Here is an 18968-nt window from a genome sequence, read left to right on the forward strand (position 1 = left end):
ATGGAGACCCTGGGCTTTCGTATCATGGGAATGGAGACCCTGGGCTTTCGTATCATGGGAATGGAGACCTCAGGATTTTATATCAGGAATAGAGACCTCAGGATTTTGTATCCTGGGAATGGAGACCTCAGGATTTTGTATCCTGGGAATGGAGACCTCAGGATTTTGTATCTCGGGAATGGGTACCTCAGGATTTGATGCAAACAGGCAACTCCCCGGAAATTGCTTCTTCCAACATTTCCACTACTTTCCATCTAACGCTGGCCCCTGAGCTGCTCACCTGACCCTCAGAGGACATAAAAAGGCTTGGTTTCTAAAATAAAACCACAATTTATTATAATAAAACCATATTTCACCAGAATTATGAACTTACTAGAAATCAACAGAAATGCAAACAAAAGAGAACCTAAATTAAAGTGGAGCTTCACAGTTGTTTGGCTTTGAAGTCTGCAAGCAGAAGACAAGGATTTGAACTGTTTATATCTCTAATGAGGAGATTTCCTCTCAGTTCCTGTTTGGGACATCTGTGTCATGACAGAAATAGGGAATTCTCAACATGGGATACACATAATAAAAACCCCAAAAAAGGTTCTAACCCTTCTTGTAAGAAATGTGTAGATACATATTCTGGTGTCTCTGGTTTACATACACTACTCAATACTATGTACAGAGCACTAGCTTGTTTACAACCTTAAAGGGAACCTGTCATATTCCCATAACTTCACTATAAGGATCAGGCATCACAGGCCTCCTCCAAGTGTCCTTCATATCCACCTTCTTGTTTACTGTGCACCATGAAATCTTCCCCATCCCAAAGTGGACATCCCACTGATGTCTATCAGTCTGTTGTTCTAAGACTTCAAAAACAAATGCCCCAGTAGCCTCTATATCCATCTTACTAGATTTGGTTGGGATAACCAAGGCAGAGCTATGAAATTGAGTCCAAGTCTCATTGTGCTCCTGAACTTTGCGAGCTCCACAGGTAGAACAAAAAAGGTACCTGCATTTACCCATTAATGTTTTTTTCTCATACTATAGAATAAGTTACAAGATTTATGAGGACATGATAGGTTCACATTAATTCTCATACTTTCTTTTTTTGAAACCTAATCTAGAAATGGTTTTGTCAATGGCCTTGGTTGGTCTTTCAGTCACCGAAACACTAGGTGGTATAGAAGGGTCTTTAGATATATAGGAGGTAGTTGTTGTGCCCTCACAAATTCCCAGAACACCCTCCATAACTGTCCACAGATAGTCAGAGCTCATGGGTTCATATACTGTATAGACAAGTTGTCTATTTTTCCTTTTGGTCGCCATGCATTTTCTCCTGGCTGTATCATCCCATGTGATCTTTCTGCTGAGAACTCTCCTATCTGTGTTCCTGCGTCCAACATTCTGGTTGTGGTTGAGGGCTGCGAGTCTCAATCTGGCTTCTAATTCATCAAGTCCAGAATGAGGCCCTTTGGTCCTGAATTTAAGAACATTACTGTGAAACATGGTGGATATCCTAGACTGGCAGTTCCAGGTCAGATGTCTCAGATCTTCCATGAGCTGGGGGTCAGTCACTATTTCTTGTACCTTCTGAAATGATGGGCTTCCAGGTTTCAGCCATAGGGTTTCTCTCAAAGTTTTGTGGGAGAGATCTTCATGTTCACATTGTTTATAGAGACGTCCCTCTTCCCAGGAGTGCTGGTTACCGATATGATGGATCACCGAGAGCCATTTTTCTCTCAGTAGATCCTTGTTGTTTACTGATGTCTGGACTGACCACAAAAAATGGTCAAAGATTGTTCTGATCCAGGGCCTGATGTCTGCACAGAAGCGGGACCGGCTTGCAGCCTTTAGCTTCTTCAATATGCTCTTGGCGTACTGCCACACATTGAACTGATGAACAACGTGGGGATAATTTTCCTTCATGGATTCCACAACACTCTTACACCGGTCAGAGGAAAAACAAGCCACGTCCAGTCCTTCTGCGAAAGCTCGGGACAAGCACATTTCAAAGCTGCGTTTCTCCGAATCCACCAAGGATTGACATGGAGTACTTCCAATAATTTCAAAGTCTACAATTGTATCTGTGATGGTGTCAGAAAGAGTGTAGATGCAATGCTCAGCGTTACGTCCTGAGCGGCTATAATGCCTGTCACCAGCCAAGGATACCGGACTGCCTTGAAATTCTTGGTTGACTTTTTTATGTTCTTCCTCCCAAGCTACATGGATTGCAGGATAGCAGTAGGATTTTTGGTAGTAAAGGTATTTTTTTTCTGAAATGTGTCTCAAACCCAAATTGTTAAAGAAGTCATGGGCTTCTTGATACTTGAGGCCGCTGCAAAACAAGGAGGCTGCCATGAGGACGTTTCCAGCAAAGAACCTTCTCACCCTCGGTTGACTTTCCCAAATTTTAAAGAAATGTCCATCCTCACATTGCCCTCGGATGATGACGGCTGAGTCTCTATACTCCTTGTTAAACCTTTTCACCAATCTGGAGCAGCCAGAAGCATGGCGACACCTCACCATGTACACGAGAGAGTCTAAACAGTCTTCAAACACTAACAGCTTCCTGCCTCTAACAATCCTTTCTAGTGTGTTGCTTTCTTGGGTCATGCTAACTTCAGATTCAGGATGGAGTTCTTCTACGGGGTTGTAGTCTTTATTATAGGTGGAGGACACAGATAACGGCAGGCCGCCTGTTTCCATCAGAGGATGTGGAAAACTTTGACTGCTTGTGGCAGGAAGACTATTGTGAAAGTTGATGTTCTTCAGAAGGTCCTGAGTGTTGTAGCCAACAGCTGAAAGGCTTCCCAATGCATGCGTCGGCTGCTTGATGATGGGCGTTATCTGCGGCGTGCAGTAGGACTGTAAAGGAACGGATAACATTAGTACAGCCTGCGTCATAGGAAGGACGGGTGCCTGCTGGGATTTCTGGGACTGATTCAGAAGGTTGGGGTCTGTCTGAGTTCCGGCGTCCACCAATACTTTCCCTTCATAGATGTTCTCTGACATCAGACATCGATTACAAATGAAGAAACTGATGTTCTTCGCTTCCACCCGCTCCGATTTCTTTTTCCGTTTCCCAACTATTTTCTGTTCATCGATCAAAGGTTTCCCTTCTGTGGCTTGCGGAAAAATCGCCGGCAAAGCATTATGCTTCAAAAATCTTTTCTGAGCAGTAAAAATGTAACTGTCCTTCGTAAAGTGGGCCGAGCACATGCGGAAGGTGTCCGTCTTCTTCCCTTCATAGATTTTATTGGCTAAAGTATCGGGATCCTGGAAAACCTGCCCCGTCTGCAGAATCCACTTCTTGATGCGCTCTATGGAGCTGGGAAAAGAGTGAAGGACAATTCCTGGGAATTTCTGGTTGCTCCCAGTCTTGTGTGGACATCCCATGATGATGCAGTTCGGCATCCTGGCGTACCTGAAATAAAGCAAAAGCGAACAGTCAGAATGTTACTTTCCCTAAAACAGACCACAGAATAAAGCCAGTAGGAGCCTTGTAATGAGACGGGAACAATTATCTCAGCTCTTCAATCACCATCACAGAAGGGTTTTTAGGACACACCACAAACAGCTCCCTACTCAACACGGCTAACCCAATCCTCGAAGTGGTTCCATTTCTTCTAAACAAAATTAAAATACAGCCCCGAGTCCACATGGTGCTCATGTACTAAGAGCGGAGCTACTGATTCACGTCACCAATAAGTCTCGCCATTTTTTGTGAAGGCACTCGTAGGTGGCACTCACATGAGCCTTTGGCCCACTCTGAGGTCCTAAGCACCAAGGAACGGGTTTTCATTGAGGATATCTTTGTATTTTGCTTCATTCAGCTTTCTCTCAACCCTGACCAGTCTCCCAGTCCCACCCCCACAGCGTGATGCTGCCACCACCATGCTTCACTGTTGGGATTGTATTAGGCAGATGATGGGCAGTGCCTGGTTTCCTCCAGACATAATGTTTAAAATTGAGGCCAACCTTGGTTTCAGCAGACCAAAGAATCTTCTCCCTCACAGTCTTGAGAGTCTTTCAGGTGCTTTTTGTTTTTGCAAAATCCAAGTGGGCTTTCATGTGTTTTGCACTGAGGAGAGGCTTCTGTCTAGCCACTCTACCATAAAGCCCAGATGGGTGGAGGGCTGCAGTGATGGTTGTCCTTCTGGAACTTTGTCCCATCTCCACACAGGATCTCTGGAGCTCAGTCAGAGTGACCATCGGGTTCTTGGACACCTCTCTTACTGAGGCCCTTCTTCCCCCGATTGCTCAGTTTGGCCGGGCGACCAGCTCTTGAAAGAGTCCTGATTGTGCCACACTTCTTCCACTTGAGTATTATGGAGGCCACTGTGCTCTTGGGAACCTTCAGTGCAGCAGGTTTTTATTTATTTATTTAGACTCCCTCCAGAGTTGGGTGTGGCCAGCTCAGTGGATTGCTGTAGGAAAGTCCTGGATTCTTTCTTGGATACACAGAATATAACTGGATATAACGTTTATAGGGAACGTTGATCCACGGAATATCCGATTGCCTCTCGGGGGATCAGGAAGGAATTGTTTCCCCTGCAGGAGCAGATTGGATCGTGCTTTGCTGGGTTTTTGCCTTCCTCTGGATCAGCTGTGGGTGTAGGATTAAAACTTTTTTTTTTTAATGGTTGAACTGGATGGACTTTTGTCTCTTTTCAGCCAGACTAACTATGTAGCCTAATAATACAGTTTTTTTCTCATTAATAACTATACAAGCCTTTTGCAACAACAATTGAAGTTTAGCTCAGGTGCCTCCCGTTTCTCTTGATTCTTGCTGAGATGTTTCTACACCTTGATTGGAAGCCACCTGTGGTCAATTCCCTTTATTGGACAGGATTTGGAAAGGCACACACTTCTCTATAAAAGGCCCCACAGCTGACAATGCATACTGTATCAGAGCAAAAGTAATGAGGTCAAAGAAACTGCAATAATGCTGTCTCTGAGCTCTACAGGCAAAGCACAAAGCTGGGGAAGACCACATTGTTACATAGTTAGTCTGGCTGAAAAAAAAGACAAAAGTCCATCCAGTTCAACCATGAAAAAAAAAAAAAAAAGTTATAATCCGACACCCACAGCTGATCCACCAGAAGGCAAAAACCCAGCAAAGCACGATCCAATTTGCTTCTGCAAGGAAAAAAAATTCCTTCCTGATCCCCCGAGAGGCAATCGGATATTTCCTGGATCAACGTTCCCTATAAATGTTATATCCAGTTATATTCTGTGTATCCAAGAAAGGATCCAGGACTTTCCTACAGCAATCCACTGAGCTGGCCACAACCAACTCTGGAGGGAGTCTAACTAAATAAATAAAACTACAAAATAAATAAATAAATAAAAACCTGCTGCACTGAAGGTTCCCAAGAGCACAGTGGCCTCCATAATACTCAAGTGGAAGAAGTTTGGCACAACCAGGACTCTTCCAGGAGCTGGTCCCCCGGCCAAACTGAGCAATCGGGGGAAGAAGGGCCTCAGTAAGAGAGGTGTCCAAGAACCCGATGGTCACTCTGACTGAGCTACAGAGATCCTGTGTGGAGATGGGACAAAGTTCCAGAAGGACAACCATCACTGCAGCCCTCCACCCATCTGGGCTTTATGGTAGAGTGGCTAGACAGAAGCCTCTCCTCAGGGCAAAACACATGAAAGCCCACTTGGAGTTTGCAAAAAAAAGCACCTGAAAGACTCTCAAGACTGTGAGGGAGAAGGGAGAAGATTCTCTGGTCTGATGAAACCAAGGTTGGCCTCAATTTTAAACATTATATCTGGAGGAAACCAGGCACTGCCCATCATCTGCCTGATACAATCCCAACAGTGAAGCATGGTGGTGGCAGCATCAAGCTGTGGGGGTGGGACTGGGAGACTGGTGAGGGTTGAGAGAAAGTTGAATGAAGCAAAATACAAAAGATATCCTCAATGAAAACCTGTTCCTTGGTGCTCAGGACCTCAGAATGGGCCGAAGGCTCACCTTCCAACATGACCAAGCACACAGCCAAGACAACACAAGAATGGCTGAGGGACAACTTGGTGAATGTCCTAGAGTGGCCCAGCCAGAGCCCTGACTTCAGCCCCCCCAATCCAGAGGAGCAAAGTCTGTGGCGTCATCCCCAAATAGACTCGAGGCTGGAATTGTGCCAAAGGAGCTTCAGCAAAATTTTGAATACGGAGTAAAGGGTCTGAATACTTGTGCCAATGGTTTTTCTTTTTAAGAAATTCACAGATATTGTCATTGTGGGGTACGGAGTGTAGATTCATGAGAAAAATAAATGGATTTAAACAACTGTAGTATCAGGCTACAACATTACAACATTGAAACTAGCGAAGGGGGTCTGAATACTTTCGGAATGCTCCTGAATCTCCTAACAATTGGATTCTTGGGGTTACAGCTTCTCCTGGAACTCCGAACAATAGATTATTATAGTTACAGATGCTCCAGCTTATCAGACAACAATGACTGGTCCTCTTGGGAGGTCTGAGAAGTCACCCGTTTTTAAGCTGAACCATCTCATATCAGCAAAGCCGTGGTTGTGTCTTGGCTTTCTTTAGACTCTGTGCCAACATTCTTTATATCCAGTTGGGTCAGCAAATGTCTGAACCTCAACTGTCAGGACTGAGAAGCCCAACTGCAACAACTGGGGACAATCACCAAATAGTGGCCCCCACAGGGGTAGATCTACAAAGGATTAGGACCCCCGCAGAGGACGTAGGAAGGCAAGATCCGGCACTAAAATAGGAAGGAAGCCCTCAGCCAGGAAGGAGAAACCCACCAAGATACTAGGTACCAGAGGAGGACTGACAACTCATGGGGCCCCCGGGCAATAGGGGAGCATGGGGCCCCTGTCCTTGACCACACTCAAAGCACACCCAAAAAAGCCTTTAAAAAGTACCAGGGGCATTTCATGTGGCCCCCTACTGACCCTGGGCCCTTGGGCAGTGCCTAAGTGCTCTAATGGTCATTCCACCCCTGCTAGGTACCCAATTTCACCCGAGTTTCAGGGGTGGCTGGTGGTAACCAATGACCCCCATATACATAAAAATATATATATAATAAAGATTGTATAATGTCCTGGACATTCGAATACACAAAAGCTGCGGAGGAGAAGGATTCCTGTTGAAGGTGGAGCCAAACATCTCTCGGGTGGCTGTTGTATCTTAGAAGACGGTTTGGGAAAAGTATATGGACCAGATTCGCCTCCTGAGAACTTATCAACAGAATAGAGCTTCTGTGGTCCTAGTAATGGTGAAGATGTTGGCAGAACCAAAGACAGCCATTCCAGGAGAACATCATACCAACTGGGAAGCATGGTGGTGGCAATGTTATGGTTAGGGGGTTCATTTGCTGCTTTAGGTTCTGGGCAGCTTGTAGTTCAGCTATAAATTCTGCTTCGTATCACAGTGTGTATGATGGGAAGGTGAGGACATGGAAAGGATGAACCGGAAATAGATCTTTCCACGCTATGATGATCAGGAACACTAAGGAGTCCACCAAGGAATGGAAGACCAAAGACAGCCATTCCAGGAGAACATCATACCAACTGGGAAGCATGGTGGTGGCAATGTTATGGTTTGGGGATCATTTGCTGCTTTAGGTTCTGGGCAGCTTGCAGTTCAGTCAGCTATAAATTCTGCTTCGTATCACAGTGTGTATGATGGGAAGGTGAGGACATCGGAAGGATGAACCAGAAATAGATCTTTCCACGCTATGATGATCAGGAACACTAAGGAGTCCACCAAGGAATGGAAGACCAAAGACAGTCATGAAGTGGTCTCATGGAAGCACTGATCAGAATCTCACCGAGAGTTGTCAGGGATTCAGATGGACAGACCACGTGAGGAAACCCAACATCTTCAACTAAAAGATTTTCATGAAGAGGACGGTCAGAGATGTTGGTGTCTGAGACTGAGGGGCAGTTATACAAAACGCCCACAAGGGGTCCTTCCTACTATGGGGACAATACCGGAACAATTCCCACAACACACCAATAATAATGGGGTAACGTTGAGGAGTGTAGACGCAGTGGTGGGGTAATGTTGGAGGAGTGTAGACGCAGTGGTGGGGTAACGTTGAGGAGTGTAGACGCAGTGGTGGGGTAACGTTGAGGAGTGTAGACGCAGTGGTGGGGTAACGTTGAGGAGTGTAGACGCAGTGGTGGGGTAACGGTGAGGAGTGTAGACGCAGTGGTGGGGTAACGGTGAGGAGTGTAGACGCAGTGGTGGGGTAACGTTGAGGAGTGTAGACGCAGTGGTGGGGTAATGAGGAGTGTAGACGCAGTGGTGGGGTAATGAGGAGTGTAGACGCAGTGGTGGGGTAATGAGGAGGAGTGTAGACGCAGTGGTGGGGTAATGAGGAGTGTAGACGCAGTGGTGGGGTAATGAGGAGTGTAGACGCAGTGGTGGGGTAACGTTGAGGAGTGTAGACGCAGTGGTGGGGTAACGTTGAGGAGTGTAGACGCAGTGGTGGGGTAACGTTGAGGAGTGTAGACGCAGTGGTGGGGTAACGTTGAGGAGTGTAGACGCAGTGGTGGGGTAACGTTGAGGAGTGTAGACGCAGTGGTGGGGTAACGTTGAGGAGTGTAGACGCAGTGGTGGGGTAATGAGGAGTGTAGACGCAGTGGTGGGGTAATGAGGAGTGTAGACGCAGTGGTGGGGTAATGTTGGAGGAGTGTAGACGCAGTGGTGGGGTAATGTTGGAGGAGTGTAGACGCAGTGGTGGGGGAATGTTGAGGAGTGTAGACGCAGTGGTGGGGTAATGAGGAGTGTAGACGCAGTGGTGGGTAATGTTGAGGAGTGTAGACGCAGTGGTGGGGTAATGAGGAGTGTAGAAGCAGTGGTGGGGTAATGAGGAGTGTAGACGCAGTGGTGGGGTAATGAGGAGTGTAGACGCAGTGGTGGGGTAATGTTGAGGAGTGTAGACGCAGTGGTGGGGTAATGTTGAGGAGTGTAGACGCAGTGGTGGGGGAATGTTGAGGAGTGTAGACGCAGTGGTGGGGGAATGTTGAGGAGTGTAGACGCAGTGGTGGGTAATGTTGAGGAGTGTAGACGCAGTGGTGGGTAATGTTGAGGAGTGTAGACGCAGTGGTGGGGTAATGTTGAGGAGTGTAGACGCAGTGGTGGGGGAATGTTGAGGAGTGTAGACGCAGTGGTGGGGGAATGTTGAGGAGTGTAGACGCAGTGGTGGGGGAATGTTGAGGAGTGTAGACGCAGTGGTGGGGGAATGTTGAGGAGTGTAGACGCAGTGGTGGGGTAATGAGGAGTGTAGACGCAGTGGTGGGGTAATGAGGAGTGTAGACGCAGTGGTGGGGTAATGAGGAGTGTAGACGCAGTGGTGGGGTAATGAGGAGTGTAGACGCAGTGGTGGGGTAACGTTGAGGAGTGTAGACGCAGTGGTGGGGTAACGTTGAGGAGTGTAGACGCAGTGGTGGGGTAACGTTGAGGAGTGTAGACGCAGTGGTGGGGTAACGTTGAGGAGTGTAGACGCAGTGGTGGGGTAACGTTGAGGAGTGTAGACGCAGTGGTGGGGTAACGTTGAGGAGTGTAGACGCAGTGGTGGGGTAACGTTGAGGAGTGTAGACGCAGTGGTGGGGTAACGTTGAGGAGTGTAGACGCAGTGGTGGGGTAACGTTGAGGAGTGTAGACGCAGTGGTGGGGTAACGTTGAGGAGTGTAGACGCAGTGGTGGGTAATGGTGGAGGAGTGTAGACGCAGTGGTGGGGTAATGTTGGAGGAGTGTAGACGCAGTGGGGGGGTAATGTTGAGGAGTGTAGACGCAGTGGGGGGGTAATGAGGAGTGTAGACGCAGTGGTGGGGTAATGAGGAGTGTAGACGCAGTGGTGGGTAATGGTGAGGAGTGTAGACGCAGTGGTGGGGTAATGTTGAGGAGTGTAGACGCAGTGGTGGGTAATGGTGAGGAGTGTAGACGCAGTGGTGGGTAATGGTGGAGGAGTGTAGACGCAGTGGTGGGGTAATGTTGGAGGAGTGTAGACGCAGTGGGGGGGTAATGAGGAGTGTAGACGCAGTGGTGGGGGAATGAGGAGTGTAGACGCAGTGGTGGGGTAATGTTGAGGAGTGTAGACGCAGTGGTGGGGTAATGTTGAGGAGTGTAGACGCAGTGGGGGGGTAATGAGGAGTGTAGACGCAGTGGTGGGGGAATGAGGAGTGTAGACGCAGTGGTGGGGTAACGTTGAGGAGTGTAGACGCAGTGGTGGGGTAACGTTGAGGAGTGTAGACGCAGTGGTGGGGTAACGTTGAGGAGTGTAGACGCAGTGGTGGGGGTAATGTTGAGGAGTGTAGACGCAGTGGTGGGGTAATGAGGAGTGTAGACGCAGTGGTGGGGTAATGAGGAGTGTAGACGCAGTGGTGGGGTAATGAGGAGTGTAGACGCAGTGGTGGGGTAACGTTGAGGAGTGTAGACGCAGTGGTGGGGTAATGTTGAGGAGTGTAGACGCAGTGGTGGGGTAATGAGGAGTGTAGACGCAGTGGTGGGGTAACATTGAGGAGTGTAGACGCAGTGGTGGTGTAATGAGGAGTGTAGACGCAGTGGTGGGGTAACATTGAGGAGTGTAGACGCAGTGGTGGTGTAATGAGGAGTGTAGACGCAGTGGTGGGGTAACGTTGAGGAGAGTAGACGCAGTGGTGGGGTAATGTTGAGGAGTGTAGACGCAGTGGTGGGGTAACGTTGAGGAGTGTAGACGCAGTGGTGGGGTAATGAGGAGTGTAGACGCAGTGGTGGGGTAATGAGGAGTGTAGACGCAGTGGTGGGGTAATGAGGAGTGTAGACGCAGTGGTGGGGTAACGTTGAGGAGTGTAGACGCAGTGGTGGGGTAATGAGGAGTGTAGACGCAGTGGTGGGGTAACGTTGAGGAGTGTAGACGCAGTGGTGGGGTAACGTTGAGGAGTGTAGACGCAGTGGTGGGGTAACGTTGAGGAGTGTAGACGCAGTGGTGGGGTAACGTTGAGGAGTGTAGACGCAGTGGTGGGGTAATGTTGAGGAGTGTAGACGCAGTGGTGGGGTAATGTTGAGGAGTGTAGACGCAGTGGTGGGGTAACGGTGAGGAGTGTAGACGCAGTGGTGGGGTAACGTTGAGGAGTGTAGACGCAGTGGTGGTGTAATGAGGAGTGTAGACGCAGTGGTGGGGTAATGAGGAGTGTAGACGCAGTGGTGGGGTAATGTTGAGGAGTGTAGACGCAGTGGTGGGGTAACATTGAGGAGTGTAGACGCAGTGGTGGGGTAATGTTGAGGAGTGTAGACGCAGTGGTGGTGTAATGAGGAGTGTAGACGCAGTGGTGGGGTAATGTTGAGGAGTGTAGACGCAGTGGTGGGGTAATGGTGAGGAGTGTAGACGCAGTGGTGGGGTAACGTTGAGGAGTGTAGACGCAGTGGTGGTGTAATGAGGAGTGTAGACGCAGTGGTGGGGTAACATTGAGGAGTGTAGACGCAGTGGTGGTGTAATGAGGAGTGTAGACGCAGTGGTGGTGTAACATTGAGGAGTGTAGACGCAGTGGTGGTGTAATGAGGAGTGTAGACGCAGTGGTGGGGTAACGTTGAGGAGTGTAGACGCAGTGGTGGGGTAACGTTGAGGAGTGTAGACGCAGTGGGGGGGTAATGAGGAGTGTAGACGCAGTGGTGGGGTAACGTTGAGGAGTGTAGACGCAGTGGTGGGGTAATGAGGAGTGTAGACGCAGTGGTGGGGTAATGAGGAGTGTAGACGCAGTGGTGGGGTAATGAGGAGTGTAGACGCAGTGGTGGGGTAATGAGGAGTGTAGACGCAGTGGGGGGGTAATGAGGAGTGTAGACGCAGTGGGGGGGTAATGAGGAGTGTAGACGCAGTGGTGGGGTAACGTTGAGGAGTGTAGACGCAGTGGTGGGGTAATGAGGAGTGTAGACGCAGTGGTGGGGTAACGTTGAGGAGTGTAGACGCAGTGGTGGGGTAACGTTGAGGAGTGTAGACGCAGTGGTGGGGTAACGTTGAGGAGTGTAGACGCAGTGGTGGGGTAACGTTGAGGAGTGTAGACGCAGTGGTGGGGTAACGTTGAGGAGTGTAGACGCAGTGGTGGGGTAACGTTGAGGAGTGTAGACGCAGTGGTGGGGTAATGTTGAGGAGTGTAGACGCAGTGGTGGGGTAATGTTGAGGAGTGTAGACGCAGTGGTGGGGTAATGTTGAGGAGTGTAGACGCAGTGGTGGGGTAATGTGGAGGAGTGTAGACGCAGTGGTGGGGTAATGTGGAGGAGTGTAGACGCAGTGGTGGGGTAACGTTGAGGAGTGTAGACGCAGTGGTGGGGTAATGTTGAGGAGTGTAGACGCAGTGGTGGGGTAACGAGGAGTGTAGACGCAGTGGGGGGGTAATGAGGAGTGTAGACGCAGTGGTGGGGTAACGTTGAGGAGTGTAGACGCAGTGGTGGGGTAACGTTGAGGAGTGTAGACGCAGTGGTGGGGTAATGTTGAGGAGTGTAGACGCAGTGGTGGGGTAATGTTGAGGAGTGTAGACGCAGTGGTGGGGTAATGTTGAGGAGTGTAGACGCAGTGGTGGGGGAATGTTGAGGAGTGTAGACGCAGTGGTGGGGGAATGTTGAGGAGTGTAGATGCAGTGGTGGGGTAATGAGGAGTGTAGACGCAGTGGTGGGGTAATGAGGAGTGTAGACGCAGTGGTGGGGTAATGAGGAGTGTAGACGCAGTGGTGGGGTAATGAGGAGTGTAGACGCAGTGGTGGGGTAATGAGGAGTGTAGACGCAGTGGTGGGGTAACGTTGAGGAGTGTAGACGCAGTGGTGGGGTAACGTTGAGGAGTGTAGACGCAGTGGTGGGGTAATGTTGAGGAGTGTAGACGCAGTGGTGGGGTAATGTTGAGGAGTGTAGACGCAGTGGTGGGGGAATGTTGAGGAGTGTAGACGCAGTGGTGGGGGAATGTTGAGTGTAGACGCAGTGGTGGGGTAATGAGGAGTGTAGACGCAGTGGTGGGGTAATGAGGAGTGTAGACGCAGTGGTGGGGTAATGTTGAGGAGTGTAGATGCAGTGGTGGGGTAATGTTGAGGAGTGTAGACGCAGTGGTGGGGTAATGAGGAGTGTAGACGCAGTGGTGGGGTAACGTTGAGGAGTGTAGACGCAGTGGTGGGGTAACGTTGAGGAGTGTAGACGCAGTGGTGGGGTAACGTTGAGGAGTGTAGACGCAGTGGTGGGGTAACGTTGAGGAGTGTAGACGCAGTGGTGGTGTAATGAGGAGTGTAGACGCAGTGGGGGGGGTAATGAGGAGTGTAGACGCAGTGGTGGGGTAATGAGGAGTGTAGACGCAGTGGTGGGGTAATGAGGAGTGTAGACGCAGTGGTGGGGTAATGTTGAGGAGTGTAGACGCAGTGGTGGGGTAATGTTGAGGAGTGTAGACGCAGTGGTGGGGTAATGGTGAGGAGTGTAGACGCAGTGGTGGGGTAATGGTGGAGGAGTGTAGACGCAGTGGTGGGGGAATGTTGGAGGAGTGTAGACGCAGTGGTGGGGTAATGTTGAGGAGTGTAGACGCAGTGGTGGGGTAATGAGGAGTGTAGACGCAGTGGTGGGGTAATGAGGAGTGTAGACGCAGTGGTGGGGTAATGAGGAGTGTAGACGCAGTGGTGGGGTAATGTTGAGGAGTGTAGACGCAGTGGTGGGGTAATGTTGAGGAGTGTAGACGCAGTGGTGGGGTAATGTTGAGGAGTGTAGACGCAGTGGTGGGGTAACGTTGAGGAGCATAGACGCAGTGGTGGGGTAATGTTGAGGAGTGTAGACGCAGTGGTGGGGTAATGTTGAGGAGTGTAGACGCAGTGGGGGGGTAATGAGGAGTGTAGACGCAGTGGTGGGGTAATGTTGAGGAGTGTAGACGCAGTGGTGGGGTAATGTTGAGGAGTGTAGACGCAGTGGGGGGGTAATGAGGAGTGTAGACGCAGTGGGGGAAGAATGTTGAGGAGTGTAGACGCAGTGGTGGGGTAATGTTGAGGAGTGTAGACGCAGTGGTGGGGTAATGTTGAGGAGTGTAGACGCAGTGGTGGGGTAATGTTGAGGAGTGTAGACGCAGTGGTGGGGTAATGAGGAGTGTAGACGCAGTGGTGGGGTAACGTTGAGGAGTGTAGACGCAGTGGTGGGGTAACGTTGAGGAGTGTAGACGCAGTGGGGGGGTAATGAGGAGTGTAGACGCAGTGGTGGGGTAACGTTGAGGAGTGTAGACGCAGTGGTGGGGTAATGAGGAGTGTAGACGCAGTGGTGGGGTAATGTTGAGGAGTGTAGACGCAGTGGTGGGGTAATGAGGAGTGTAGACGCAGTGGTGGGGTAATGAGGAGTGTAGACGCAGTGGTGGGGGAATGTTGGAGGAGTGTAGACGCAGTGGTGGGGTAATGTTGAGGAGTGTAGACGCAGTGGGGGGGTAATGAGGAGTGTAGACGCAGTGGGGGGGGTAATGAGGAGTGTAGACGCAGTGGTGGGGTAATGAGGAGTGTAGACGCAGTGGTGGGGTAATGTTGAGGAGTGTAGACGCAGTGGTGGGGTAATGTTGAGGAGTGTAGACGCAGTGGTGGGGTAATGGTGAGGAGTGTAGACGCAGTGGGGGGGTAATGAGGAGTGTAGACGCAGTGGTGGGGTAATGGTGAGGAGTGTAGACGCAGTGGTGGGGTAATGTTGAGGAGTGTAGACGCAGTGGTGGGGTAACGTTGAGGAGCATAGACGCAGTGGTGGGGTAATGTTGAGGAGTGTAGACGCAGTGGTGGGGTAATGGTGAGGAGTGTAGACGCAGTGGGGGGGTAATGAGGAGTGTAGACGCAGTGGTGGGGTAATGGTGAGGAGTGTAGACGCAGTGGTGGGGTAATGTTGAGGAGTGTAGACGCAGTGGTGGGGTAATGTTGAGGAGTGTAGACGCAGTGGTGGGGTAACATTGAGGAGTGTAGACGCAGTGGTGGGGTAATGTTGGAGGAGTGTAGACGCAGTGGTGGGGTAATGTTGAGGAGTGTAGACGCAGTGGTGGGGTAATGTTGAGGAGTGTAGACGCAGTGGTGGGGTAATGTTGAGGAGTGTAGACGCAGTGGTGGGGTAACATTGAGGAGTGTAGACGCAGTGGTGGGGTAATGTTGGAGGAGTGTAGACGCAGTGGTGGGGTAATGTTGGAGGAGTGTAGACGCAGTGGTGGGGTAATGTTGGAGGAGTGTAGACGCAGTGGTGGGGTAATGTTGAGGAGTGTAGACGCAGTGGGGGGGTAATGAGGAGTGTAGACGCAGTGGTGGGGTAATGAGGAGTGTAGACGCAGTGGTGGTGTAATGAGGAGTGTAGACGCAGTGGTGGGGTAATGTTGAGGAGTGTAGACGCAGTGGTGGGGTAATGTTGAGGAGTGTAGACGCAGTGGTGGGGTAATGAGGAGTGTAGACGCAGTGGGGGGGTAATGAGGAGTGTAGACGCAGTGGTGGGGTAATGGTGAGGAGTGTAGACGCAGTGGTGGGGTAATGTTGAGGAGTGTAGACGCAGTGGTGGGGTAACGTTGAGGAGCATAGACGCAGTGGTGGGGTAATGTTGAGGAGTGTAGACGCAGTGGTGGGGTAATGGTGAGGAGTGTAGACGCAGTGGGGGGGTAATGAGGAGTGTAGACGCAGTGGTGGGGTAATGGTGAGGAGTGTAGACGCAGTGGTGGGGTAATGTTGAGGAGTGTAGACGCAGTGGTGGGGTAATGTTGAGGAGTGTAGACGCAGTGGTGGGGTAACATTGAGGAGTGTAGACGCAGTGGTGGGGTAATGTTGGAGGAGTGTAGACGCAGTGGTGGGGTAATGTTGAGGAGTGTAGACGCAGTGGTGGGGTAATGTTGAGGAGTGTAGACGCAGTGGTGGGGTAATGTTGAGGAGTGTAGACGCAGTGGTGGGGTAATGAGGAGTGTAGACGCAGTGGTGGTGTAATGAGGAGTGTAGACGCAGTGGTGGGGTAATGAGGAGTGTAGACGCAGTGGTGGGGTAATGGTGAGGAGTGTAGACGCAGTGGTGGGGTAATGTTGAGGAGTGTAGACGCAGTGGTGGGGTAACGTTGAGGAGCATAGACGCAGTGGTGGGGTAATGTTGAGGAGTGTAGACGCAGTGGTGGGGTAATGGTGAGGAGTGTAGACGCAGTGGTGGGGTAATGGTGAGGAGTGTAGACGCAGTGGTGGGGTAATGGTGAGGAGTGTAGACGCAGTGGTGGGGTAATGTTGAGGAGTGTAGACGCAGTGGGGGGGTAATGAGGAGTGTAGACGCAGTGGTGGGGTAATGTTGAGGAGTGTAGACGCAGTGGTGGGGTAATGTTGAGGAGTGTAGACGCAGTGGTGGGGTAACATTGAGGAGTGTAGACGCAGTGGTGGGGTAATGTTGGAGGAGTGTAGACGCAGTGGTGGGGTAATGTTGGAGGAGTGTAGACGCAGTGGTGGGGTAATGTTGGAGGAGTGTAGACGCAGTGGTGGGGTAATGTTGGAGGAGTGTAGACGCAGTGGTGGGGTAATGTTGGAGGAGTGTAGACGCAGTGGTGGGGTAATGTTGAGGAGTGTAGACGCAGTGGTGGGGTAATGTTGGAGGAGTGTAGACGCAGTGGTGGGGTAATGTTGGAGGAGTGTAGACGCAGTGGTGGGGTAATGTTGAGGAGTGTAGACGCAGTGGGGGGGTAATGAGGAGTGTAGACGCAGTGGTGGGGTAATGAGGAGTGTAGACGCAGTGGTGGTGTAATGAGGAGTGTAGACGCAGTGGTGGGGTAATGTTGAGGAGTGTAGACGCAGTGGTGGGGTAATGTTGAGGAGTGTAGACGCAGTGGTGGGGTAATGTTGAGGAGTGTAGACGCAGTGGTGGGGTAATGTTGAGGAGTGTAGACGCAGTGGTGGGGTAATGTTGAGGAGTGTAGACGCAGTGGTGGGGTAATGAGGAGTGTAGACGCAGTGGTGGTGTAATGAGGAGTGTAGACGCAGTGGTGGGGTAATGAGGAGTGTAGACGCAGTGGTGGGGTAATGGTGAGGAGTGTAGACGCAGTGGTGGGGTAATGTTGAGGAGTGTAGACGCAGTGGTGGGGTGACGTTGAGGAGTGTAGACGCAGTGGTGGGGTAACGTTGAGGAGCATAGACGCAGTGGTGGGGTAATGTTGAGGAGTGTAGACGCAGTGGTGGGGTAATGGTGAGGAGTGTAGACGCAGTGGTGGGGTAATGGTGAGGAGTGTAGACGCAGTGGTGGGGTAATGGTGAGGAGTGTAGACGCAGTGGTGGGGTAATGTTGAGGAGTGTAGACGCAGTGGGGGGGTAATGAGGAGTGTAGACGCAGTGGTGGGGTAATGTTGAGGAGTGTAGACGCAGTGGTGGGGTAATGTTGAGGAGTGTAGACGCAGTGGTGGGGTAACATTGAGGAGTGTAGACGCAGTGGTGGGGTAATGTTGGAGGAGTGTAGACGCAGTGGTGGGGTAATGTTGGAGGAGTGTAGACGCAGTGGTGGGGTAATGTTGGAGGAGTGTAGACGCAGTGGTGGGGTAATGTTGGAGGAGTGTAGACGCAGTGGTGGGGTAATGTTGGAGGAGTGTAGACGCAGTGGTGGGGTAATGTTGAGGAGTGTAGACGCAGTGGTGGGGTAATGTTGGAGGAGTGTAGACGCAGTGGTGGGGTAATGTTGGAGGAGTGTAGACGCAGTGGTGGGGTAATGTTGAGGAGTGTAGACGCAGTGGGGGGGTAATGAGGAGTGTAGACGCAGTGGTGGGGTAATGAGGAGTGTAGACGCAGTGGTGGTGTAATGAGGAGTGTAGACGCAGTGGTGGGGTAATGTTGAGGAGTGTAGACGCAGTGGTGGGGTAATGTTGAGGAGTGTAGACGCAGTGGTGGGGTAATGTTGAGGAGTGTAGACGCAGTGGTGGGGTAATGAGGAGTGTAGACGCAGTGGGGGGGTAACAGTGAGGATTAGGGGCGGACTGACCATTTGGAAACTCAGGCAGTGCCCGAGGGCCCGGGGTCAGTAGGGGGCCCCATGAGATGTCCCTGGTACCTTTATCATAGGCTTTTTTGAGTGTGGGCAAGGACACAGGGGCCCCATGATCCCCTATTGCCCGGGGGCCCCATGATCCCCTATTGCCCGGGGGCCCCATGATCCCCTATTGCCCGGGGGCCCCGTGAGTTGTCAGTCCAGCCGTTGAGGAATGTAGACACAGTGGTCGGGTATGCAGTCTCCGGGTGACCCGGGTGACCCCCCCCCCCACCGGGTCACCTCTGTATGGATTCCGGCGGGTGGGCGGCTACATGTCCCCCGTTATCCCCGCCCCCCAGAACCGAACTCCTTCATCTGTGTCCCGGATCACCCCACATACGGATCAGGGTACAGTCGGGCTCCTCATTGCCACCCCCTCCCCCCGAGATATCCTTTAGGGGTGAGGAGGTAGGTAAACCGGAAGTCATCAGTACGTGACCCGTCACTCACCCCCCGGTCTCGCCGGTCCTTCTATCGATGTTCCGCTCAGCTTCCGGTCCCTCTTCTCCACCCACTTCCGGATTTCCAAGCTCCGCCCATTCATAACCATTTTATTTACATAATACCGCCTATGCCCCGCCCTCTTTTCCCTTACAACCCCGCCCTTGAATCCCTCCCACTCCCTTCTTGATCGCTAAAAGGCGGAACGAACCTCTTCATTACATCCATAGACCCCTCCTCTTTATTTACATGGCTCCGCCTCTCTACAGCGTCCTTCATCTCCATGGAAACCCGAACTAAAAGGCGAACTCCCAGCCTTAGGAGCTCGGTAACCGAAACCTTCACCTCACCGGGGTCACCATCCCCCCCGGGGGTCACCATCCCCCATCATCCACCCGGCATCACCATCCACCTCACCGGGGTCACCATCCCCCCCGGGGGCCACCATCCCCCATCATCCACCCGGCATCAGCATCCACCTCACCGGGGTCACCATCCCCCCCGGGGGTCACCATCCCCCATCATCCACCCGGCATCACCATCCACCTCCCCCAGGGACACCATTCCCCTGCA

General features: G+C 51.2%; 1 protein-coding gene across 1 annotated transcript; it reads right to left on the minus strand.

The window, feature by feature from the left end:
* Positions 1-310: 310 nt before the first annotated feature.
* LOC149432857 (uncharacterized) lies at positions 311-18460 on the minus strand. The gene is made up of 2 exons (XM_089664864.1): positions 18405-18460; positions 311-3415 (listed from the first exon to the last, which is right to left on the minus strand). Exon 2 carries the CDS (start codon positions 3403-3405, stop codon positions 1078-1080), a length of 2328 nt encoding a protein of 775 aa, XP_089520990.1. The 5' UTR covers positions 3406-3415; positions 18405-18460; the 3' UTR covers positions 311-1077.
* Between the last annotated feature and the right edge of the window lie 508 nt (positions 18461-18968).

This window comes from Staurois parvus, unplaced genomic scaffold (assembly GCF_062004578.1).
Source record: "Staurois parvus isolate SC_StPar_1 unplaced genomic scaffold, SC_StPar_1.0 ptg002079l, whole genome shotgun sequence".
NCBI classification, from domain to species: Eukaryota; Metazoa; Chordata; class Amphibia; order Anura; family Ranidae; genus Staurois; species Staurois parvus.